The 24600-nt window shown below is 39.4% G+C and overlaps 2 protein-coding genes across 3 annotated transcripts; both read left to right on the plus strand.

Moving 5' to 3' along the window:
* Window positions 1-5333: 5333 nt before the first annotated feature.
* On the plus strand, window positions 5334-7513 carry LOC134477818 (uncharacterized). Its single transcript, XM_063256926.1, has 2 exons — window positions 5334-5467; window positions 7084-7513. The coding sequence occupies exons 1-2, from the start codon at window positions 5429-5431 to the stop codon at window positions 7177-7179; spliced, it is 135 nt and encodes a 44-aa protein (XP_063112996.1). The 5' UTR covers window positions 5334-5428; the 3' UTR covers window positions 7180-7513.
* Ptp4a1 (protein tyrosine phosphatase 4A1) lies at window positions 7433-11378 on the plus strand. 2 transcript variants are annotated; one of them, XM_003480197.5, is made up of 5 exons: window positions 7433-7623; window positions 8804-8896; window positions 9158-9288; window positions 9479-9553; window positions 9973-11378. In XM_003480197.5, exons 1-5 carry the CDS (start codon window positions 7519-7521, stop codon window positions 10088-10090), a joined length of 522 nt encoding a protein of 173 aa, XP_003480245.1. In that variant the 5' UTR covers window positions 7433-7518; the 3' UTR covers window positions 10091-11378. The 2 variants fall into 2 exon arrangements, with proteins under 2 accessions (XP_003480245.1, XP_063112995.1); XM_063256925.1 differs by having other exon boundaries at window positions 9977-11378.
* The last annotated feature ends 13222 nt before the right edge of the window (window positions 11379-24600 follow it).

Genomic DNA, 24600 nt, shown 5'->3' on the forward strand with positions numbered 1-24600 from the left:
ACAGAAGGTGTCCTGGTACTGCTTTTCGTGTGTCTGCTTTCCATGGTTTCCGGCCTCTGTGGCCAAGCTTCTCCCAAAGAATGAATTACCAAAAAAGTGTTAGGAAAAAATTACGTTCAACAGATCCTTGTCTCAGTGCCAAAAACAAAAGAAACAAAAAGTTTAAAAATCATCTCCAAGGGTATTCAAGGCTGGGGCAGCAAGCAGCCTCCCAGTGTGAGGGTGGCAGGGACCCCTTGTCAGGACACAGGGGTTTGCACCCTAATGGCATCACAGAATCCTGTGTGATGAAGCAGTCTGAAGGTCTGGGTCCCAGTTTTCATGATAGAGGTAATTTCAACCTGGGGAGATTTACAAGATTAATTCAGTGTTCAACACATTACCAAAGGCCGGTATTCCCATGGTAAGGTGTATCTGCCCCAGCAATGCCTCTTCCCCAAATAAAGCCAAATAAACTAGAAGCTCTCAAATCCATGGAGGCCTTGCTGTGGTGCACCGTCACACCCTTGTGCTGTCCCACAGTCTCCCTCTAGACAGACACAGCAAAATCGACTCTGTTTTCTCTTGCAATCTCTCTACCAAGGCTGCCCTCAAAGTACCCCCAGGACAGTTGGACAACCCAACTGTAAGGCCTTCCAAATGTAGGGCCTACATTCGGAGACAGCTTCCTCACGTGTAGCCATAAAGTACATAAAAACCTACATTATGGCAGTTTCTCCTTTAGTTCTCTGAAAATAATCGTATTCACCTTTATCTCAAGTTTTCAGGGAGCTTCTCTCTGGTTAACCATTAAACTCTTACCTCTCACATTAGACTTTCAATAAAGGCACATTAAAGATAAATTATAATCAGATTAATTCCTAGGAACACAAACTCACAGCAACAATCGTGGTAATGGTTTCTGATGGCTAGAGCCAGGTTAGGACAACCTGGAGCCTCCAGTTGTGTTGCAGAGATTACCAGTCTGTGGATCTGTCAGAATCATCTTTTCTCAAATAAATTCTCCCCATTTTTACATGTCTAAAAAATAACCCCTTCTGCTTCTGAGCATCCAACATTCAGTTTAAAATTTCAAATTTATCCCATGTGTATAACATTGGAGACACTCATTTGCTGAAGTTAGTTGTCCTTGACATTCTGAAAATATTAAAAATATTTGATATTCTTAATTCATTAGAAATAATTTTTCCTCAATACAAGAAGCACTTCTAGAAAGAAATCAGAAAATACTACGAAGTTATGAAGAAAAAAGCTTTATCACATTATTCAACCACACCCATGAAACACTGGAATGTCAGTTACTACAGTGTTAACATTTTGGCTTCTTTCTATTTTAACTATTTTCACGTTTTCATTATGTATGTTACAATTTGTATCTTATTTCAAAGTGCATGACAAACCTGTAAAGAGCAGAATTCCAAGCCAAGAGGCCCTTGGGTAAAACCCAGTCAACACTAAGGGATTGTGGAATAGAAGTCTGCAAATACAACTTAGAAAATTTAGGCATGGGGTACCCTAAAAGGATTTTAAGTGGTAAAGCAACTTGGTAATACCTAAACAGATATTTGAATTTGTACCATGTGCATTAATATGTCTGAGAATTTAAGAAATACATGACTGGTAACTACCTTTAAATAGAAAAAAAATCAAAGCTTCTATACTCACTTCTTATGTTGTCTCTTCCGGTGATGCAATGAACAGAAAAACACTTAGCAGTGTTTTACATGTCCAGTTAAAAAGCAATTGTGTTACGGTAGAGGAAAAGCACAGCTCTTGTTAACGAGTTATTATGTTTGCAGGAAACTGTTCCACAACAGTTCTTTTGTAAGGCTTGCTGCTTAGGTCACTGTCTGGATTATCTGCAGCCTAAATGCCAACTCTATAAATTAAATCTGTCAAGTGACAGTTTTTGCCAAAGCGTGCATAATCAACCTTTAAAATTTATTTATACTCCATTCCCTTTCTCTAGCCAGATTAAATTCTCCTTTCCTAAGCTATTTTTGTGTCACTTCAGAATTCAATGTGTAACCACAAGTAGCCCTACTGGTTTCCAATTCCCAAGGGATTTGTACAGGGAGCGGGGGTGGGCTTACCACATGGTAAGAGAAATGCAGTTAAGTTTTCTGGAAATAAAAAAAAAAAGTACTTTCTCAAACTCTGTTCCTTCAGATACCAGTACATGAAGCAATCATAGCACTATGCCATGAAAAAGCTGTGAATTGTTACGGTTTTTTTTTTTTTTTTTTTTTTATGGATCCTTAGAGATCCACGTTCAGTGCCTTGCAGCCTGCAAATGGAAAATACGTTAACTAACTCTTGACTAAGCTGTCTACTGCATCTTACCACACATGCTGGACTCCTACAGAAATGAATACTACAGGAAGCAGCTCCATTATGAAGCTGAAGGTATATTTGATTAAAATTAGGCATGAAAAGGCATAGAAAACGATATAACATGGAAGAGAATTATTTCTTAAAATGGACACTTTTGTTTATCAAGTTGTTTTAAAAAAAAAAAAAAAAAAGCCTTAGAAAATTTCCCAGAGAAAGTCTTAGGGCTCATGGTTAGATCTGATTACTTAATAAGATATGTACTTCCGATGCAGCTACATTCATTCTCGAACTCACACTAACTTCTGAGTGGGACAACAGTTTCTTTGTCTGAGTATATATATATAACACAGTACCCCACAAAATAGCTATTGGCCTTTGGACTTGGTCACTAGACTGAATTCCTTGAGATGCTTGTTATGACAAGACATTAATGCACATGGTACATATTGCTCAGTGGAAATTCCTGTCTAGAGTTCCTACAGAAATTATGATACAGTGCTTGTGTTAGGTTTTGATTATTAAGATCTCTCCAATAGTTTTGATAAAATACATAACTTAAGGGAAGAAATTGTTGCTTTTCAAAGTACAGCATGGTTCAGTTTGGAATAATAAGCATTGTAAATTGTATGTTCATAGAACTTTACACATTTTTACCTTTTTAAAATAACTGTGAAAGATGTTACGGATACAAACTAGGTTGTTGTAAAACCACAAAAGGAAAATCTAGATATCTACTGGGTTATGGCTGTTGAGGTATTGCACTCCATTAAATATAGTTGATGTATCATTATAATTTGACAATTAGTATCATTCTCTAGGTTGGTATCATTGTATCATTTCATTATTTTATTATTGCAATGCTAATAGGCTTCATGTATTAAGTGTTGTGTATCAGGGCTGGCTGTAGCTCCAACCAATCTGCAAAGACTGACAAGGAAAAAATTTCCTATTTCTTTTGTATAGCTGGCATAAATGGAATCAGCGTTTACTGGGTCTGGTATCCTTGTAAAGATTTCTCTGATTTGTTGGCTTCCACAGTCTCTTATCTCCCATAGGGATCTTCCTTATTTTCTTAGGGTCATCTTCCTAATATTTTCCTGCTATTGGCTTTTCTATTTCAAATTTACTGATGAAAAGTCCTGCCTAACCTGATGACATCAAGGATGCATACTTAATGAAAAGAAGTAACTTTCTTCCAAGAAGACATCTTGGTTAGCTGGAGAGAAAAATCTTCTAAAGTTTAGCATAAGCATTGGCTTTTAAAGATGTTTACTTAGTTCTTGATGTCTGGACCACTACTTGCAAGATTAGAGATCACCTATAGTTAAGTGCAAGTCTGCAGGGTAGTGAATTCTCAGTCCTCTGGGATCTCTCCACAACGCTGGTATGGATTATTGCTAAGAATCAGTACCTTGAAACTATCGCCCTCAATAATCTGTTCTGTACAACAGTGAGCCACTGTGGCCAGGGAGGCAGACCACGATAACCCAGAGAATTTAGCAGACTGATTAGCAAGACTCCACTTACGTCTTGTTTAAAGTATGTTCTCTCAGTAGCAAAAGCCTCTGTTCTTCAGCCTGGAAACTGTCTTTTCCCAAGTAGGACAGGGTGACACCTCACCTAGGAAGCTGATTTTCCCACCAGAGTTTGAGCACAGCATTTGGGCTGGATAAGCACTAGTTCACGTCAGTACTGTAATCTCAGGATCTGTGGAGCACAAGCCACAACTTATATCCCAAGCTCTACCAAAAAATTGGCTCAAGCAGCCTGGACTCAGCTTACCACCTGCTGAGTCATCTTATCCCACCCTGCTTTGGAAAAGTCATTAGGCACTTAAGTTTCATCCTTCAAGTTAGCACTCCGTTAACCTGGAATAAGAAGGGCTAACTGCCTGCATCTTTCACTAGGCTATTACATGTTAGTCAACCTTTTCACTTATATCTGCCCGTGACACAGGTCACCAATATTTTATCCCAGCTTGAAGTTTCTTGTCACTTGCCATATGAGAGTTTTTAATTTCTTTAAAATAGATCTTTTCCTCCCTGATGAGAGTTCACCAGTCTGCTTAGCTTCAACCATATCAACCCAAGCCATTCTTATGTATCTCAGGCTAATTTTCCTTGTCATAAATGGATTCTTACGTAGGCAATTTTCTTTAAAATGAAGATGAGTTGACTTCAGTTCAATAGCCAGTATAATTTTCTTTAGAAAGACCTACTTTGCATAGAGATGTTTATAAGAATGTTGAGTAACTTTGCAACCAGGCTCTTAAGTAGGTCTGATAAACCCTGAAATGCCGAGTTGTGCAGCCCTCGGATACTTTCCAATCCCCACAGCTGCCTTCCACCTCCTGCTCCGGGAAACAGCGGACAAAGGCCTGGGTTCGGTGGGGTCTGAGCTCTGCGAAGCAGGTGGAGGCCCGCTGCCTCCCTCCTGCGCACTGGCGCGGAACTCGGCTTCGCCGTCCTCGGGCCTGCTCGGACACGGGCCCCGCCAGGCCGGGCCGAGGGGAGTCCAGGCGGCGGCCCACAGACTTCTGCGTGGGCTCCGGGTTGGGGTCACGGTCCAGCTGGGCTGGGGTCGGGCGCGTCCCTCGGGCTCTAGGCGCTGAGGTGCGCGCGCCCGGCTGCCACGCGGCTCGTGGCGGCGCCCGCGCCGTGCAGATGGCCCTTCCCCCGCGCACCGCCCGCTCCCCCTCGAGCTGCCTGTGGCCCCGCTCCGCTTGCCATTCATCAACCGGTTCGCACCGGCGTAGGCCGCCGGACGGTGACGTCCGCAGGGGCCGGGCCTCCACCCACGCACGTCTGCTCTGGGGCCAGGGTCCCGGGCCGCGATTGGTGGGCAGAGGGGCGCGTACGTCACGCAGAGTATAAAGGCGAGGGCTTGTGACGCAAGAGCGCCTAGGCGCGCGTATTGGCTGCTCGGGCTGCGGGCCGGCTCCGCCAAGCGCTCTGCCGAGCCGCTCAGTGCATGGTCGTCTGGTGCCCCCGCCGCCGCCGCCCGCACCGTCGCCGCCGCCCCGCCACGACCGCCGCCGCCCTCTGCCTGCAGCCGCCGCCGCCGCCTGCATCGCCGCCGCCTCGGGACCGGCTGTATGATTAGGCCACAATCTTCAATGAGTAGACATATTCCTGTGAGTAGCCGCCCGCGGGCCGGGGTGCGCGGCCGCCGCCATCGCCTTTGTTCGGCGGGGCCGTGGCGAGAGCGGCGCACGCGGGGCTCCGTCCACTCCGCGGCCTTTGTGCGCCGCGCGCCGGGCGGAGCAGCCGGGCCGCCTCACGCAAGATGGCCCCCCGCCGGCCGGGACTAGTCCGGGCCTGCCCGCCTCAGCCGAGCCGGGTCGGGCGCGGAGGGCGCGGGGCTGGGTGGGGGCCGCGCCGTGGGGACGAGCATCGCCGGCAGAGGCTTTCCGCGTACGCGCGCATGTGCGTGTCCGTGCGCGCGCGTGGGCTATCGGGGGCGCGCCGGGAGGCGATCTGCGGCGCTCGGCGGAGGGCTGCGGGGCCGGGCCGGGCCTCGGCCTCCCGGCTTCTCCCGCCCGCGCGCGGTCGTTGTGCTAGGGGCGCCCCCTCAGGGAGACGCTGGCGCCGCACGCCCAGCCGGGGAGCTTAGGGCGCGGGCTTTGAAATCCGCTTTGAGTCAGCAGGAAATGCCGGCGTGGCCAGGTTGCGAGCTGGAGAGCGGGGAGGCGGTTTCAGGGGTCAGGCCCCATCTTGCCTTGCTTCAGTTCGGCGGAAGCAGGCAGGACCTCTACTCTGCTGCGAGCCTCGGGAGGAACAGTGACTTTCCCGGTGGGACCTGTTCCTCAGGGAGTTTTAATGCCAGTTCCTGTGCTGGGCCGAAAAATCGTCTGGGCTTCTTGACCCTCTCTGGGATCCGGGAGGCTGGATACAAATAAGCACCTTGACATTCAGCAAAGTTCCAGGAAAGAGCATGGGCTCTATTTAAAGGCATACAGAGCGGAGGGAGGTTCTTTGGAGTGCTTAAGTGCAGAACAAATGGGATCTTTTTTGCTGTTGTTACGGGTACTTATTTTTGGTAATTTATTATCTTTGAGAATATGTTATAGGTACTTACGTTCGGGGTAGTGAATATACATAATTACGTGCTTTTTTGTATGTTTATGGTGCAAAGAAGTGTTATTTTTGTGCGAAAACTGTCCAATTGACCTTTCCCTCATTTCTGTCAGTGTTAACACATCAAATATAAAAGTTAAAACCTGAAAAGGGCCTCCAATGATTTTCTGTGTAAGAGTTAAATAAATTCTGCAAAACTAATACCTTCAAGGTTTGAAACTTCATAAGATTTATTGTGATGTGTAAAAATGTTTTGTTGAGGGGCTGAGGATTTAGCTCAGCGGCATAAGCAACCTGCCTTGCAAGCAGGCGGTCGTGAGTTCGATCCCTGGTACCGATAAAAATGAAAAAGACAAAAAAAAATGTTTTGTTGAACTGATAAACATAGAAAATTGCATGTTTGGTTTCTAATAATGCAAAACACATGACTGCTTATGTGTTTTGCACTATTATGAGAGAGAAATAATTAAGAGGATAGGGAATTTGCCACGTGGAACAATGTTTGATTTACACATGTTAATCTGCAGTCACACACCTCTGAAATTTGTGATTCTAGTAAGATGTCCTAGGCTCTGAATTGGAAAAAAGAATTTTGTACACTTAAATGCTGTAAAAGCATAATACATCCCTTTTTAATTGATCAGCAACTTCTTTCTCTTTTTCTTTTAAACAGCAGTTCTGTGGTGTTCTTGGTCACACATTTATGGAGTTTCTGAAGGGCAGTGGAGATTACTGCCAGGCACAGCACGACCTCTATGCAGACGAGTGAACTGTAGAGATTTCTTACTAATCCACCAAGAAGCCCCGGCAGAGTGGCTCACCTGGACACAGAAGTGGTGAATTGAAATCGTAGAGCATTTTACAAGAGTTCTGACCTGGATGGGGTAAACTTTAGTGCACTTCCTGTTGCCTCAGTATTACTGGATCGAAGGCTTGCTGCTTCTTGTTAGGAGGTTCATTTCATTTCCTAGTACTCCCCACACCACACTCAAAGCACTGAGAAGTTCAGCGGAGTATATTGAAGTAGACTTCAGTTTCTTGCATCATTTTTATTCAAGTTTTAAAATTCTTGCATACCCCTTTTGAGTGTTTTTGTGAGTAAATTAACATGGCTCGAATGAACCGCCCAGCTCCTGTGGAAGTCACATACAAGAGCATGAGATTCCTCATCACACACAACCCAACCAATGCAACCTTAAACAAGTTTATAGAGGTAAGAGTTGATACTTTTTAATGTTCTAAATTGATGGTAGTGTAAGTGAATCCTGTAGCTATCAAAATACTGTTTCAGAAAAGAGGAGATAACATACCTATGTGTGCTGTTCCTAGAGATAAATATCGGTGTGTTCCTTAGAGAAATTATTTTACAGTTTAAGAAGGACGTTAGTAGGCTTACAAGTGAATATCTGGTTCTTTATGCCTTTGAGTTTGCTTAACTTAAATTTTATTTGTGGAAAGTTGAACTGGGTGGCCCTAACTTGTAAGAAATTACAGGCACAAGGCTGCCTTTTCTGGATTTTGTTCTGTCTGCTTAGCTTACTGCTGTGAACCAGAATTAATTTATGTTTTGGGCCACACACAATGTTTAGAATTAAATTTTTAGTACTCATTCTACTGATTCCTGCTGGTAGATATGTAGCCAACATGGCCTAGCTGCCTCCTTTTAGTAGGAGGGAAGAGACATTAATGCTCAGTGATTTATCTGAACGCACATTTTATTTCATAAATTTGTTAATGTCAGAAGAGTTATAATTAGTAATGCATTATAAAGCCTAGTTTTCCATGGTAGTAGGCTTAAAACTTATTGTACATATTATAGTCTTCTAATTCCTGGAGGCTTAAGAAATTACTGTAATTTAGCCAGGCGTAGTGGCTCACTCCTGTAATCCCAGCACTCAAGAGGCTGAGGCAAGGAGGATCATTGCAAGTTCGAGACCAGGCTGGACTACAAAGTGAGCTCAAGGCCAGCCTAAACTGCATAGAGAGACCCTGTCTCAAAAAGATGAAGAAAAAAAAAAAAAAAAAAGAACAAGTTGCCGTAATTTAATTAGATTACTTGGTGAGGTGTTGAGTCATTCCTTAAGTTACATTCATCTCAGTCCTTGTTGCGTCTACCCCTTTTTTGTTAGTGCTTCATACCAATCCAATGTTGCCATTACTGTAAATCACTGAGAGCCGGTTTTGTGTTTAACCTCTTTTACTTTTGTACAATTCTATTTTAAGGAAAATTTGCCTCAGAGGGAACATGTATGGGAAGTTCTACCACTGCTTGCATGATTTTCTGTTATCCAGCATATGTACTAATCACAATGATCAGAATAGCAAAGGATGAGCAGCGGTGGTATAGTGAGGAGGACTTTATTTTTTTTTTTTTTAATGTATATTTTATCCAGGAACTTAAGAAGTATGGAGTTACCACAATAGTAAGAGTATGTGAAGCAACGTATGACACTACTCTTGTGGAGAAAGAAGGCATCCATGTTTTTGTAAGTATTTAACTTCCCATGTATTAATGATGTTACATTCACAAACATTAAACCACAGATGTCGTGAAATGTAATTTTTAAAGTTGTAAGAAAATCATAGTGTCTTAATTTTCAAATGAATACACGTCAAAAAGCTAAGAAGTTTAAATCTTCATGAGGTTAGAGGATAGAGGAATTGATCATATTTTATTGACATTTCAGCTTAATGAAACATGATTAAACTTAATGAATATCTAAAATACGTAAATACTCTTGATTTAGGATTGGCCTTTTGATGATGGTGCGCCACCGTCCAACCAGATTGTTGATGACTGGTTAAATCTTGTAAAAATTAAGTTTCGTGAAGAACCCGGTTGTTGTATTGCTGTGCATTGTGTCGCAGGCCTTGGGAGGTAAGACAGTTTCTTAAGTCTACAAAAAGATACGAATTGATCTGAAAGTACACTTTATAAATTTCTAAATTTTATAAATCTATAAATTTTAAGTTTTTATAAAGTCCAGATTTAACAACACGTATTGCTTAAACCAGGATGATGTGGCAGGGTAGATTTTCATGATTTATCAAAATTCTTACCTTACCAGAGCTCCAGTGCTTGTTGCCCTAGCATTAATTGAAGGTGGAATGAAGTATGAAGATGCAGTACAGTTCATAAGACAGTAAGTGGTTGTTTTTCTTTTCATTTGCACTCCCTTGTTTTTTCTTGTTGAATGTCAGGCTTAATTAAGCATGTTACAAATTATTCTTACTATTGCCATTTTTTAAGATAAAGTTAAGCCAAAAAATGTTTTCTTGTATTCTGAGCAGATGCTCATCATTACTTGAATCTAACTGAACAGTGTTCTTTGAATCACTGGTTTCACTTTAGGTTACTGACGGTTAACTTGATAATGCACAAGTTCTGAGGAGGTATTTGACAGTTTAACAGGCATGTGAGACACCCAGTGCAGTGTATACAATATGTTGGATTATTGGTTCTCTGGAGCATCCCTCTTGTGGCCACATCAGTCATCTCTTGGCCATCAGAAGCAACCTCTTTCTGACTTCAGTCACCCTAACTTTTGTCTTTTCCTTCCAGAAAGCGGCGCGGAGCTTTTAACAGCAAGCAGCTTTTATATCTGGAGAAGTATCGTCCTAAAATGCGGCTGCGCTTCAAAGACTCCAATGGTCACAGGAATAACTGTTGCATGCAATAAAGCTGGGGTGCCTGATGCTACTGCCTTGGACGTGGAGCTTAAGGCGGGGCCTGATTAGTCGTACATATTAGCCCATATGTTGGCTTGGTGAATAAGTAATGAAGCTTCTAAAGGAGCGTGGAAAAGCAGTTATGCAGGCTACATACAAGCTTGACTGATTGCAGCCTCTCTGTTTGGGTTATGATCAGTAGATTTGGACAATTGCCACAAGATTCTTCTCTTCAGCACTTAAAATGTGCTTATCATTTATACCAATTGACTTCCCTGAAATCATGCAGTATTGAGTTTTGGCTTTAAGGCTATTCAAATGCCAGAATCTTAATGATACATAAGAAATGTAGAAAGATTAGGTGCCAAAATACCCAGCACAATACTCCTCTATTTTTAGTATCACATAGAACCAAAATTGCAGGAACTGAAAACACTATATCTGTGGTGTAGTCCCTCGGTCATTTCCAACGTCATAGGGCCTGTGTGGCTATTTGCTTGCTCACTTTGTGTTTACATCTCTCATATTCATACCAGTGTACATCAGGTTTGCTGAAACATTGATTGTTCCTTTCGATTATTACCATGTCTTATGGTGATTATTTAATGTCTTTCTATAAGTTTTTTATTTTGTGCTGTTCCTGGAAACCTCCATTTTGAAAATCTACATTGTTATAGAAGCACATGTCTTTCATGTCTGAGACAAAAAAGCCTTACAGTTCACTTAATGTTTGCACTCTGAGGTGCAGTGTAACAGGGAGGGCCTGAAAACACACCGGGACGGGGCTAGTCAATATTTTTAGTAAACTGTTGCCTTTGTCTTGTGTGAAACATGTAGAATATGCTCTTTAATTTAGTAAATATTTTTTAAAAGGTATAGATGCTTTGTTATTGTAGCTAAAATAATTCTTAATCATAAGATTTCTGAAATTGTAATTTTTTTCCATACTTATCAGAAATTGTTTACCGACTTATTTTTGTTTGAGGTGTGATTTTTTTTCCCTTCTCTTCCCAACCTCTTGCAAAAAAAAAAAATGGGTTTCTGCTAATGAATTGAGCAGACATCTAATATTTTATATGCCTTTTGAGCTGTGTAACTTAATATTTGGATACTTGACAATTTGTTTTATGATGTAACTGATAGAACGGTGATGTGTATTAATGTTAGTTCAGCCATGTGTACTTGTTTGGGTTTATACCGTGGGGTTACAATTCTGTGGGAGAAATAATTTGTTAGTGTTCACAGCTTGTAAAAAAACTTAGTGCGAGAGCTTAAACATCTAATAAATAGTGAAATGCATTTATCACTGAGATTGTTTTGCTTAAAGTTAACTTATTTTTACAGCAAATGAAATTAATGAATTGCACTTAATGCCAGTTCATATAAATGTGTCCTCTTTGTTTTTATTATTATTCTTTTAAGCAAATGAATTGTTGAACGAAGTCATTTTTGTTACAGGCATAATTTGATATGGTCATAAACAATGCTTTGCTTTATAAACTACTTGACCTACACAATTTTGAACCAATTTATTTTATACCTTAGGGAAGGTACAGAGAGATGATCTTGATTTTTTACAGCTCAAGTGAGTCACTAGTAGTGATTTTGTATGACTTCTGAACCTTAGTTTTCTTATTTGCAAATAATAATTACATATCTTTTTTGGAGACTGAAATTAACTTGAACCTTATTTGGCACATTAAGGCTTAGTAAAAATTCTTTTCAATAATCTGAAAAACTTCACAGTTTCGTGTTTATCTAAAAGGGGCAGATGTCCTTGTCTAATTTTTTTAAAAAATAGTTATAAATGTGAACCAAACACCTGAGTAACATGATACTTAACTTTGTTTCTAAAAATGTGCTTTCATCTTTTCTTGTCAGTATAGCACTTACAGGCCCTTGTTAAAATTTAACCAGGGCAAGTTCATAAAGGTCCTTCATTCTGTAATTCTGTAAGTCTTAGATGGTTTGTGACTGGGGTAAGTTGTTTCATCTGAGCATTTTTTTTAATACAGCCCACACTTGATAATATAAATTTGTGTAATTGATTACTAAGTGATACATTATTGCCATGCAGTCATAAAATAGCATTTGTGTTTACTAGGAGAGAAGAGGTGCCATCATAATTAATGAAACTTTTAAGTTTGAAAGATCTAATTTGCATTGCTGGATTGTGTATATGGTGCTAAAATCATTTTATAACCCATATCTGTATAGTACACAGCATGGTAAAATTTGGTTTTTAACCAGATGTTTTGTATCTTATTAAAATTAGCTAATCATAGGAATGCTTGTAGTACATTCTAAAAGATTCCATCTGTCTGATAACTGAACAGGTTGGTCTTGGTAAAATAGGTGGTATTTTAAAATTTGGCTGCTGTCAATGAGACAGTGTAAATAGTTGACTAGACTTCTCTGTAGGAACTGTAGTTTTGCTAATAGAAGCAATGTGACTGCTGAACTCCAACAAGAAAATGCCATTTGCTTATAGTGGAAGGAGAGCCCTAGAAATGCCACTGGTTATTTTGTAGTACACTGCAGCGTTCATGTGTTTCCATCCTGTCTCAGACCTTACCTAGCTCCATACCTTGGGCAGCCCACTAGGTCATGTGATCCTGTTTGGCCACTTCTCCCTGCAGAGTGGTACTATTGTTTCCCTACTTGGCTCAGTCAGTCTCTGCTGATCCATTTTAAGTGTCTGTATTTATCTAACAAATAACTACTGTTTGCCAGGCGATTAAGAGTATTGTGGAGATCATAGAAGATGGGGTCACTAGTAACAACCCCACTTGCTGAAATTAACAAAATGTTTTCAATTGGAATTTTAGGGCTTTGTAATTTTATGAGAATACAAATGGAAATAAAAGCAACAATGTTCTACATGTAAATTCTTTTTAAGTTTTTAAATTTATGAAGTAGTGTCTACCGTACATGTTTATAGTCCATATTCTTGATTTCTTGAAGTAATATTTGTATAGATGTGCCTCTACCTGATTTGAAAATTAAAAACATGTTTAAAAGTATCTGACAATTTTTCTACATTATGTTTGGGGTAACCAGCCTAAGCCAAATCTTAGAACAAAAGTAAAAGAAACTTATATTTACCTTTAAGGTCTTAAGCTGGTTATGTATATTGAGAGGAACAAAAGAATTGAGAGTAATTCTATAATTTTTGGTATATATTGCCATATTAACTAATTAATGTATATAGTTTTCACAATAGCCACAATTAAAAATGTTTGTTTTAAATCTTACTGTCAAGTAATTTTCATAATTTACTCCCAGTAATGTCCCAATTTTATGTACAGAAGGGTTTTCTCTTTAAATTTTTTGGTACCGGGGATCAAACTCACGACCTTGCCCTTGCCAGGCTGAGGATTTATCCCTGGCTAACAAGGTTTGAGCACCCAGTTAGAGTAGCTGATGGATTGTAGAACTAGAAAAAAATTCAAATTTGCATTGGAATCTGTCCACTAAATCATATTTAGTGTATGATTTTCTGGGGAGAATGAGGTTTGAGGCAGCCCCATGGTAGGTCAGGCTGGCCTTGACTTCACTGTGGTCCAGGCTGGATTCAGTGGCAGTCTTCCTGCCTCAAATTCCCCAGTGCTGAGATTACAGGCATGTGCCACCACACCCAGTTTATGGCTATTTTTTACCTTTCAGAGTTATTGGGACTCTCCTATTAAAATTTTCACTAAAGATCATGTTTCTATCATAGACTTGTAGAAAACTTTACTTGGTGTTTTTCTGACTTTACACCTTATTTTTGCAGAAAACCTGTTTTTGGAACTTGTTGGAATACTGTTAGCCTGCAGTCACAACTGCAATCTCTACTGTTTGAAGATTAAGACTTCTAGGGTTGCTCCCTTAAATTTCATATCCATTATTGGGAGCCAGGTTGGTGGGACAGCTGCCCTGAAATGGTGACATCAGAAGGCAAGCTCACACTGACTACAGACTAAAAGTTCACACACGTCACTGTCAACTGATCACAGAGCTACCCAGCCAAGCATAATTTGTTTGACTGCCGGATTAGAGGTGCTAGAACATACAGAACAGAGGAGAGAAACCTGCAGTAGCACAAGATAAGTTTGCCAGTTTGTCTGGCAAAGTAACTGAAAAAGTAAAGCTACTCAATTCACAAAAGGGTCTCGCTATGCAGTTCAGGCTGGCCTTGCACTCATTTTGTAGCCCAGGCTGGTCTTGAACTCACAATTATCCTCCTGCCTCAGCCTGGGATTACAGGCATGAGCCACCACACCCGGTTCATTTGGAACAATTTAATGTTAGGTTTACATCTCAAACCTGAGGACAGTGGTGTTAACACAAAGCAATTAATCCCCAAAGCCACCAAGAATACAAATTTTACATCTCATTAAGGCAAGGAATTGTACAATTCAGTTTTCAAGGAATGGTTGTGGATATAGTAGACAAATGGCATGATTCACTGGATGAAACTTAGTGGGCTGTTTACCACGGTAGAAGAGCAGGTAACGTGTTGGGAATTCTGAATCTGCATGGGAGAATGCAGTGTTGGACCATTGTGTGAATCAGCATCTCAAGGAAACCATTCAGTAATAAAGGGAAAGCAGCAGTCTTCACCATGCAGGTACCAATGCCCAAACACAGCAAGGGAGCAGCTGGTGTTACTAGGAGCCAATGGCGGAGCTAAAAGTTGGGAGATAGTCAACTAGGTGGCGATCTGGAAGGAGGTGAGAGGCTGAGAAATGTCTAACCTGGGTCCCCCCCCCCCCCCTTTAATCTCTCCTGCCACCCTCCTATACTCTGGCTAAATCCAATAGGAGGGCCTTAGGCAAAGGAACCTGAGCTTCTGCAGACCAGCCTCTCAGGGCCAAGCAGAACACCGAGCAGGACTGGGAGTTCTGTACTCCCTTATTCCCACTGTATTCAGAGGTATTCTGTATTCTGCAGAGTAGACTGAGGAAAGTAATTTTTCACTGAAAGATCCAAACTGGCACATACCGCGTGCTCGTACTTTGAAAGTAACAATATAATGGAAGCGTCTAATGAAGCAACTCACTTATGGCCCCATGCCTGTAATCCCATTGGGATGCTGAATACAGCACTGTCCAGTGTCTAAACCCAGCCTAGGCTGCATAGTAAATTCAAAACTAGTCCAGACTACATAGACTGTGTCTGATACTCAAAAAGTTGGGATTTAGGCTTGGTGTGGTGGTACAGTCCTGTGATCACATTCCTGTAACTCAGGAGACAGGTGGGAGGATTGCTGTGAGTTTGAGGCCAACTTGCACTACATAGTGAATTCAAGCCTAGCCTGAACTGCATAATAAGAACCTGTCTCAAGTTAAAAAAGTATTTTTACAAAAAGGATTTGGGTCTATGGTTTGTAATTCTGATCAGTTGCCTGTTCATCATAGATCTGATCCTGCTAGCAACCTCCTTCCCAATAATGCTGGTAAGATTATGCCAGTAACTCCCACCTCTTGTCAAGGAAGAATATAGCATGAAGGAATAACTGACTCATTCTTTGGATCCTAACTCATTAAGATGCAAAATTTGTAACATGAAAATACCTGCAACTAGGATTGCCCCTGGTTTCAACATATTTGAACAGTTGTTTCCTTCACGAAGATCTGTTTTAGAGCAGCCTCTGCTGAGTTTCCCTAATTTGAATGTAATCATAAGGAAATCAGTATGCTAAGAAACAAGCCCTGTAAAATCTTTTTAGTAGCCACTTTTTTGTATACGTAACAACTTACAGCATACATGCTAGAATTTACTCAACTATTAAGTTTGATTATTAGACCTTTTATTCTTGATATATATTTGAGAAAAAAACACTTACTAGGCTCTATGCTTTATTGGCAGGAGTAGGAGCAAGAAGAAAAGTGAAGATACAGGCTTGGGAGCTGTTACATTTTCAGTCAACATCAGGAAATCAAATTAGGCAGACTTCCTTGCAATTACTTAACATCACATGTATCAGACACTGGGGACAAAGGAGTGAGGGTCCACTTGGTCCTTGCCTCTGAGACACAGGCAAGCAGGTCAGAATGTAATCTGGAGCTGCTAAGGAGAGCATAATAATAAAAGGCAACTGATCCAAAAACATTTCCTTGAAAGACTCTGAGTTGCATCTTCAATATAACTCCTCAGAACTTTCCACATTGGAAAAGTTAAGGAGTAACTTGATCAGCTTCTTGTTGGTATTAACTTTTAAGAAACACTTGTGTCTCTTACAATATAAAGCATGTAGGAATAGTTAACAGAGATCTAACAGTGGTACCCTGTCCTCCTGAAATCAGACTGGTTGTCCAAAACCCCCTCAAATTGGGAATTCAGCTGAGAGACCCCAGCATCCTAGATTAGCTCTTGACCACCAAGCAATGTCCTCAACCCCCAGGGTAGCCTTTGCTATGCTGTTTGAAATATACAGAAACATTTCAAAATCCTTAAGAAATTAACTTTTCAAGGCTGAGGATTTAGCTTAGTGGCATAAGCGCCTGCCTGGTAAGTACAAGGTCATGAATTTGATCCCGATACAAAAATTATTAACTTTTCTAGCCTCTTTGCAATTTCAAATATTAATTCTTGTCTCTGAAATACAACTTATAATGGACCCTCAAGTTACAACTAGCCTCACATATGAACAACTTGGACTACAACTGGAATTTTAGGCTTAGCTTATGACTAAAGTCCTGAGTTATGACCCACCTGCTGGCCACTTATGTGGTTGTAAACAAGACCTCATGCCACAAAGGCCTGTGTAAGTGAATGTGTTGGTCTGAGTCCGCATGTGCACGATGGTGGTTGTGATCCTGGTCTGTACTTTATATAATTGCTATGATTTCTGCTATCAATATAGCTCCAAGACAGCTAAAAGAAAGCTAACAAAGAAAGGAAAGGTAAAGAAAACAATCACAATCAAAAGAGATTGGTGAAGAAATATGGGAGTGGCCTTCATGTGACTGATCGCACTCATGTGTACAGTATATTGAAGTCCACCATCTCAACACAGAAAAGATTTGTATAAAAAAGCTGGCAAAGTAGCAAAGCTGTTATTAGTGTGGATAGATAAAAGACAGATGGCAAGTGATAGCCTGAGTCTATAATTTATAAAAAAGCAAGGGGCATAAATGCAGATCTCATAAAGGATAATCTAACAATGAGTGATAATGGTGAAACATTTTGTGCCAATAAGAGGATGGTTTCACAAATTTTTTTAAATCCCTTTTATTTCAAAGAGAACAACATGAAAAAGTAAAATTTCAAAGTATGTCAATCGGGGCAACAACGATACATACATTGTAGATTGTCATCCTCAAATCATTCACACAGAGCACAAGACATGTGCCCTCAATTGTCCAAACAGTAGCAGCACAAACCTTTAGTGAACTCAGAGAAGTCAGTAGTACAACTATCTTAACTATCTTTTTTATATACGTACACCATATATATATATATATGTATATATATATGATGTTTCTTGCTAGTGACACAATATGGTATTTACACGTGTATCTTGTTTCAGTTGAGTATGGACTCAAGTTGCATCCTTTTACCTATAAAAGTGTCCAGTTTATCCTTTATGGCTGAGTAGTACTCCATTGTATAAAAACACCACATCTTTTTTATCCATTCCTCAGTCAGTGGGCATCTAGATTGTTTCCAAGATTAGCTATTATAAATTGTGCTTCTATAAGCATTAGTGCACATATATTGCTGTTGCATGATGTTTTTAATTCTTTTGGGAAGATACCCAGAAGGGGAATGGCTGGGTTGAATGGGACATTTGCTCCTAGTTTTTTTGAGAAACATTCACACCAATTTATATGGTGGTTGCACCAGTCTACACTCCCACCAACAGTGGAGGAGGGTACCTTTTTCATCACAGCCGCCCCAACATTTATTATTGGTTGATTTCTTGATAATGGTCATTCTTTACAGGGTAAAGTGGAATCTCAGTGTTGTTTTAATTTGCATCTCTTGAATGACCAGTGATGTTAAACATTTTTTTCACATATTTTCTGTGTGTATTTCTTCAACTGAGAAGTATGTATTCATCTCAGATGCCCATTTTTGGATTGCATCTTTAGATCTAGGAGGACTGATTTTTTAAAAAACTTTATATGTTCTCAGTAGTAATCCTTTGTGTAAGTACAGCTGGCAAACATTTTCTTCCATGCCATTGTGAGTTGTCTCTTCATTCTGGTGGTATCTCTTGCTGCGCAAAAGCTTTTCAATAGGGTGAATCCCAGTTCTTGATTCTGTGATAGTTCCTGTGCAATCAGGGTTTTGCTCGTGAAGTCTTTGCCTACACCAATGTTTTCAAGAGTTTTACCTATTCTATCTTCCAGTAGATTTAATGTTTCTGTTTTAATATTGAGATCTTTGATTCATTCTGAGTTTAGTGCCTGATGAAAGATAGGGGTCCAGTTTTAACCTTCAGTATGTGTAGAGCCAGTTTTTCCAGCACCATTTATTAAAGAGGCTATCTTTCTTCCAGTGAATGCATTTGACACCTTTGTCAAAGATAAGGTGGCTTAGTGTGTCTGCAGTTGTTTCTGCATCTTCTAATCTGTTCCATTGATCTTTGGGTCTGTTTTGTTGTTGTTGTTTGCCAGTACTAAACTGTTTTATCACTGTGGCTTTATTCTATAATTTCTATCAGGGATTGTGATGCCTCCTGTCTTGTCTTTGTTGCCCAGGATTGCCTTTGCTCTTCTAGGTCTTTTCTGGTTCCAGAAGAGTTTTAGGATTGTTTTCTCTAATTCTGTGAGATACGCTATTAGAATTCTGATTGGGATTGCACTGAATCTGTGTAACAGTTTTGGAAGTATGGCTATTTTCATTATATCAGTTCTTCCTACCCAAAAGCCCAGGATATCTCTCCATTTTCTAATATCTTCTTCAATCTCCTGTTTCAGAGTACTGCAGTTTTCAATATAGAGGTTTTTTGTATTCTTCGTTAGATTGATTCCTAGGTATTTCATTTTTTTTTTTTTTTGGATGCTATTGTAAAAGGTATTATTTCCCTGATTTCTCCTTCAGTGAGTTTGTTATTCACGTACATGAAGGCTGTTGATTTTTGAGTGTTGACTTTGTATGCAGTTGCACTACTGCATTTGTTTATCAAATCTACCAGTTTTTTAGTGGAGTTTCTGCAGTCTTCTGAGTATCATGTCATCTAAAAATAACGATAGTTTAACTTCTTCTTATCCTTTCTTTATTCCTTTTATTTTTTTCTCTTGTCTAATTTCTCCAGCTAAAGTCTCCAGGACTATGTTGACTAAGAGTGGAGACACTGGACAGGCTTGTCTTCTTCCTGATTTTAGAGTGAAAGCTTAGTGTTTGTCCATTTAATATGATGTTGGCTATTGGTTTTTCATAAAATTGACAAACCCTTAGCCAACCTTATCAAAAAAAAGGAAAGGCTCAAATCCATGCAATTAGTAGTGAAAAGCGTGAAATCACAACAGACCCTGCAGAAGTCCAGAAGATCACCTATACCTATTTTGAAAACTTATTCAGGTGAAAAATACAGAAAAAAATGGGCAGATTCCTAGATACATATGAATTACCAAAGCTATATAGTTCAGGCTGGCCTTGAACTCACTATGTAGCTCAGGCTGGCCTCAAACTCACAGGAATCCTCCTGCCTCAGCCTCCTGAGTGCTAGGATTATAGATGTGCACCACACACCCAGCCATACTGATATTTCTGACTCAAACTTAGAACTACAGGGATTTTTTTAAAATTCAAGTTTTAATTGACAATTCTATGTTTATGAGGCACACTGTGATATTTTGATTTATCTACACATCACAGAATAGTTTGACTAAGCAAATTAGAGAACCATCACTTCATATACTTATCCCTTTTCTTATGGTACAAACATTTAAAATCTGCTCTTAGCAATTTTTTTTTTTTTTTGGTCTTTCTCGTTTTTATCGGTACCAGGGATTGAACTCACGACTGCCTGCTTGCAAGGCAGGCGCTTATGCCACTGAGCTAAACCCCCAGCCCCTTCTTAGCAATTTTGAAATGCACATTATTATTATCTATGGTCACCATGCTGTGCCATAGATCTCAAAAAATTTTATACTCTTTGGCCAACATCTTCTTAACGCCAACTTTCATAATTAATTATTTTATTGATTGCATAATTAATCAAATGAAGCTAATTAATGATGTGCCTCACAAAGGAATAACTATTTCTTAAGCTTTATGCTACAGTTTGGTAAGACACTCAGGAAGGTTTAGGGTAGAATAGCTATTATCTTAATAGCTTATGTGCTATTATTCCTAGAGTTAAGTAAGTAGCTTTTGTAGAGTCTTACCAGACTCTTAGTGATACAGTGAAAACTGTTATGGTTTATATTCAGATTTTCTACAAAACCTCATGAGCTCAGTGATGGGGCTTTGGGGAGGTGACTGGATCATGGAGGTGTGATATCCACCAGTAAAGATGATGAGCCCACTGAGGAGTTTATAGCTAAGTGTGATGCTGGGAGGTGAAGCCTGGTAGAGGAGGTGGTCCCTGGTAGTGTGGCCTGGAAGCATCATCTCCCTCTCCTCTGTTGGTTGCTGCCATCCCCTAAGCTGTTTCTCCTCTGCCATAGTTCCCTACCTTGGAACCCTCATTATGGGGCTGGGGATTTAGCTCAGCAGAATAAGTGCCTGCCTTGCAAGCAGGCAGTCGTGAGTTCGATCCCTGGTACTGGTAAAAACGAAAAAGACCAAAAAAAAAAAAAAAAAACCCTCATTATGCCAACCTAGTTCCCCTGAGCCCTTTCATAAGATCCACATGCAGTGTGCACCCAGCCCTCTTGCATTTCTCTAGTTTGGAGAACTCTTAAAAGAAAGTTGGAGAAAAAGCAATAGTTACACAATGAATAAAAATAATCACATTTTTTGCAATATTGATGACCAAAGGAAGTGATTTTTTTTTTTTTTTGGTCTTTTTCTTTTTTGTTGGTACCGGGGATTGAACTCACGACCACACACTTGCAAGGCAGGCACTTATGCCTGCTGAGCTAAATTCTCAATCCCCAAAGGAAAAATTAATAAGTGGATTTAGTATCCGCATATACTTGTTAAAAAGTGTTTCCCCTCAGCCTATTTTCAGCTAATATTTGTGAATATTAGTTTAAAGAGGCTACGTGTGCTCTACGTAGCAAGCAGGCTCTGATGATTTTGATGGTGACAATTTTTTTTATTGGAGCTATTAGAAGAGAGTCCTTTACTTTAGAGGGGTGAGCTGAACCCAATAGCTACCAATAGCAATTTTTCAGGCTTGAGAAACACAATCTCGGAAGTAGTGTAGGGATCAGTAAGTAGGAAGAAGCAAACTCAGAGCTGCTGAAAGGGGAAGAGTTAGGAGAAGACCGTAATGCCAGTTGGGTCCTTGGTTCCAATCACTTTGAACATGAATTGTGCAGCTTGTATCAAAGGGGCTTGTTCGTGTAAGCGTTTTGTGTTCCCATTTTTCTCACCAAGTCAGTCTCTAAATTTTTTTATTTTTCTAATTTATAGACAAAACAAATCTCATGAGACAAATACTACTTACCCAGGTACTAATTGCATTAACCACTTAAACTAATACTTTACATTTTTAAAGTTTGATTTTATTACTTTAAAGTTAATTTTAAATCTTTCCTTCTTGGGTAATAATTCCTGTATGGGTAGTAATTATAAGGCTTGAAGAATGTGAAATAACATATACAAGACTCCTAGACCACATGGTATGCATTACTGCAAAGATAAAAACACTTTTCAACTTCACAGTGGGTAAAAAGAACTAGAGAACTAGCAGGGTATTATAACTTGTACCAAAAAGAAAACACTATGAATTTAAAAATAAAGCCAAGAAAGGTTTTGAGCAAAACTCTAAGTAAAGAGTTATCTGGACTGGTTTACACACAATCGTGTTGCCTGTCTGTGGAGAATCAGGGTTAGGATACAAGGGCATGTGATACTAGTTAACTTTCCCCAGAGCCAGTGTCTTGAGTGTAGGATGAGAATGCTTTCAGCTGTTGGAGACTATTTATGTATTCTGCAAACATTCATTTTTCTCTTATAATGAGCCGAACACCACCAGGGGCCAGACCAGGGCACTGTTGGTTGGGAAGGAGAAAGCAGAACCTTCCAGTTGGTACCACAGTAAGCAACTCTGTGACTCTGGGAACATAGAAACTGAACTTATCCCCTTTTTTACACTTTCCATTTATTTATTGTTCCGTTTGAAAAATCGCTTCCAAACTGGGTAGAAAACAATCGCTCATATGATTTTTCTTATCACTCATATGGTGAGTTTTGGGGATTTTGTATGTAAAATATCACATCATCAGCAACTAATGATGATTTAACTTCTGCACTTCCTATTCTGCATTTCCTAATTGCTCTTTGTGTTTTTAGTACTGTATTGAATAGGAGTAGTGATAATGGGCATCCTTGTCTTGCTCCTGATTTTAGACCAAAAGTTTTCAGTTTTCAATCATTATGATGTTGGCTTTTATCAGATTGACACGAAGACCATCTATTCCAATTTTTGTGGAGTTTTAATCATGAATGGATGATGGGCTTTGTCAAATGCTTTTTCTGGATCTATTGAGATGATCACGTAGTTTTTGTCCTTGGTTCTATTAATGTGATCTCTTAGCTTTACTAACTTATGTATGTTGAACCATCCCCACATCCCTGGGATGAATCCTCCTTGGTCATGGTGTATCATCTTATTCATGATTAACTGCACTCTACTTGTTGAGTATCTTACTGAAGAAGTTTTATTTCTATGTTTATTAAGGAGATTGGCCTGTAGTTTTTTTTTTTTTTTTAACTGAATCTTTCTCTGATTTTTGTTAAGGGTCTTGTTTTCTTCCAGACTGAGTTTGGGAGTATTGTTTCCATTTCAATTTTATTAAAGAGTTTAAAGAGTAGTGGCATTAGATCTCTAAATCTGGTAGGATTCATCAGTGAATCCATCAGAACTCAGGCTTCTCTTCATTGGTAGTTTTTAAATTTCTTTTTCAATTTCACCAACCAATGTTGGATTATTTAGAACTTTTATGTATATGTATTTTTGATTCAGCTTCGGTAATTCATATGTATCTAGGAATTTCTTCTGTCTTTCAGTCTTATCACAGTAGATATTCTTAACATAGGTATTGATAATCTGGATTTCTGCAGGGTCTGTTGTAATACTTTTTTTATCTTTTAATTCCTAATTGCATGGATTTCCGTCCTTTTTTCCTTTTTTGGTAAAGTTGGCTAGGAGTTTTTCTATTTTATTTAGTCTCTCAAAGAACCAACTCTTTGATTCATTGATTCTTTGTATTGTTTTTTAGTCTCCATTGCATTAATTTCTGCTGGGATTTTTATAATGTCCTCTCATATGAGCTTTGGGCTTGACTTGCTCTTCTTTTTCTAGAAGCTTGAGGTTGTATGTTCAGTCATTTATTTGAGCTCACTCTGGTTTTCTGATCCAGGAATTCTCTGCTACAAGTTTCCTTTGTACAACTGCTTTCAACATGTCCCATAAGTTCCAGTTTGTGATACTGACGTCATCATTTAATTGTAGAAACTGTGTAATTCCTTCTTTAATCTGTGACTCATTTGTTTTTCTGGAGGGTGTTATTCAATTTTCATGTACTTATGCTGGTTATGTCATTTCTTTTACTATTGATTTCCAGTTTTATTGAAGTATGATCTGATAATATGCATGGCATAACTTCATTTCCTTTGCATTTACTTAAGAATGTTCTATTTAAAAAAAAGAATGTTCTATGAGTTAGTGTGTGTTTTATTTTGGACAAAGTCTCATGTGCATCTGAGAATGTATTTTGTTGTGGTTGGGTAGAACACTCTGTAAATATCTACTAAATCCATTTGTTCAAAGCTAAGTTCCAGCTCTGCTTTTTTGTTGTTGTTTTTGATCTAGTTGATCTATTTGTAACACCAAGGTACTGAGTTTCCTATTACAATTGTATTAATGCTTAGCTGATTTTCATATTTATTAATATTTGTTTTATACAGTTGAGTGTGCAGGTATTTGGTGCATATATATTTATGATTGCTATCTCTTCATCTTGGGTTTTTCTCTGCACAAGTATGTACTGACATTCTTTGTCTCTTCTGATTACTTCTTGGCTTGAAATCCATTTTGCAAAGAGATTAGTTATCCTGCTTTTTTCCAGGTTCCTGCTTCATGGAATTTTGTTTTTTGCCCTATCCCTTTTAGTCTATGAATTTCTTTTTGTGTTAAATATGTTTCTTGTGAGCAGAATATTGTTGGCTCTTGTTTTTTTTGTTTTGTTTTGTTTTGTTTTTTATCGGTACCAGGGATCGAACTCACGACTGCCTGCTTGCAAGGCAGACGCTTATGCCACTGAGCTAAATCCATAGCCCCTGGATATTGTTTCTTTCTTTCTTTTTTTTTTTTTTTTGTTTTTTTTTTTGTTTGTTTGTTTGTTTTTTTGTCTTTTTCATTTTTATCGGTACCAGGGATCAAACTCACGACCGCCTGCTTGCAAGGCAG

The sequence above is a fragment of the Cavia porcellus genome, unplaced genomic scaffold (assembly GCF_034190915.1).
Source record: "Cavia porcellus strain 051 isolate PalLab524CR breed Dunkin Hartley unplaced genomic scaffold, mCavPor4.1 scaffold_10, whole genome shotgun sequence".
In the NCBI taxonomy this organism is placed as follows: Eukaryota; Metazoa; Chordata; class Mammalia; order Rodentia; family Caviidae; genus Cavia; species Cavia porcellus.

Excerpts from the sequence above, each read along its gene's own strand:
- LOC134477818 (XM_063256926.1), top strand. The coding sequence starts at position 5,429 with ATGATTAGGCCACAATCTTCAATGAGTAGACATATTCCT. Across the intron at positions 5,468-7,083 it reads CAATGAGTAGACATATTCCT|CAGTTCTGTGGTGTTCTTGG; the intron begins GTGAGTAGCCGC and ends TCTTTTAAACAG.
- Ptp4a1 (XM_063256925.1), top strand. The coding sequence starts at position 7,519 with ATGGCTCGAATGAACCGCCCAGCTCCTGTGGAAGTCACATACAAGAGC. Across the intron at positions 7,624-8,803 it reads CCTTAAACAAGTTTATAGAG|GAACTTAAGAAGTATGGAGT; the intron begins GTAAGAGTTGAT and ends TATTTTATCCAG. Across the intron at positions 9,554-9,976 it reads GCAGTACAGTTCATAAGACA|CGGCGCGGAGCTTTTAACAG; the intron begins GTAAGTGGTTGT and ends CCTTCCAGAAAG.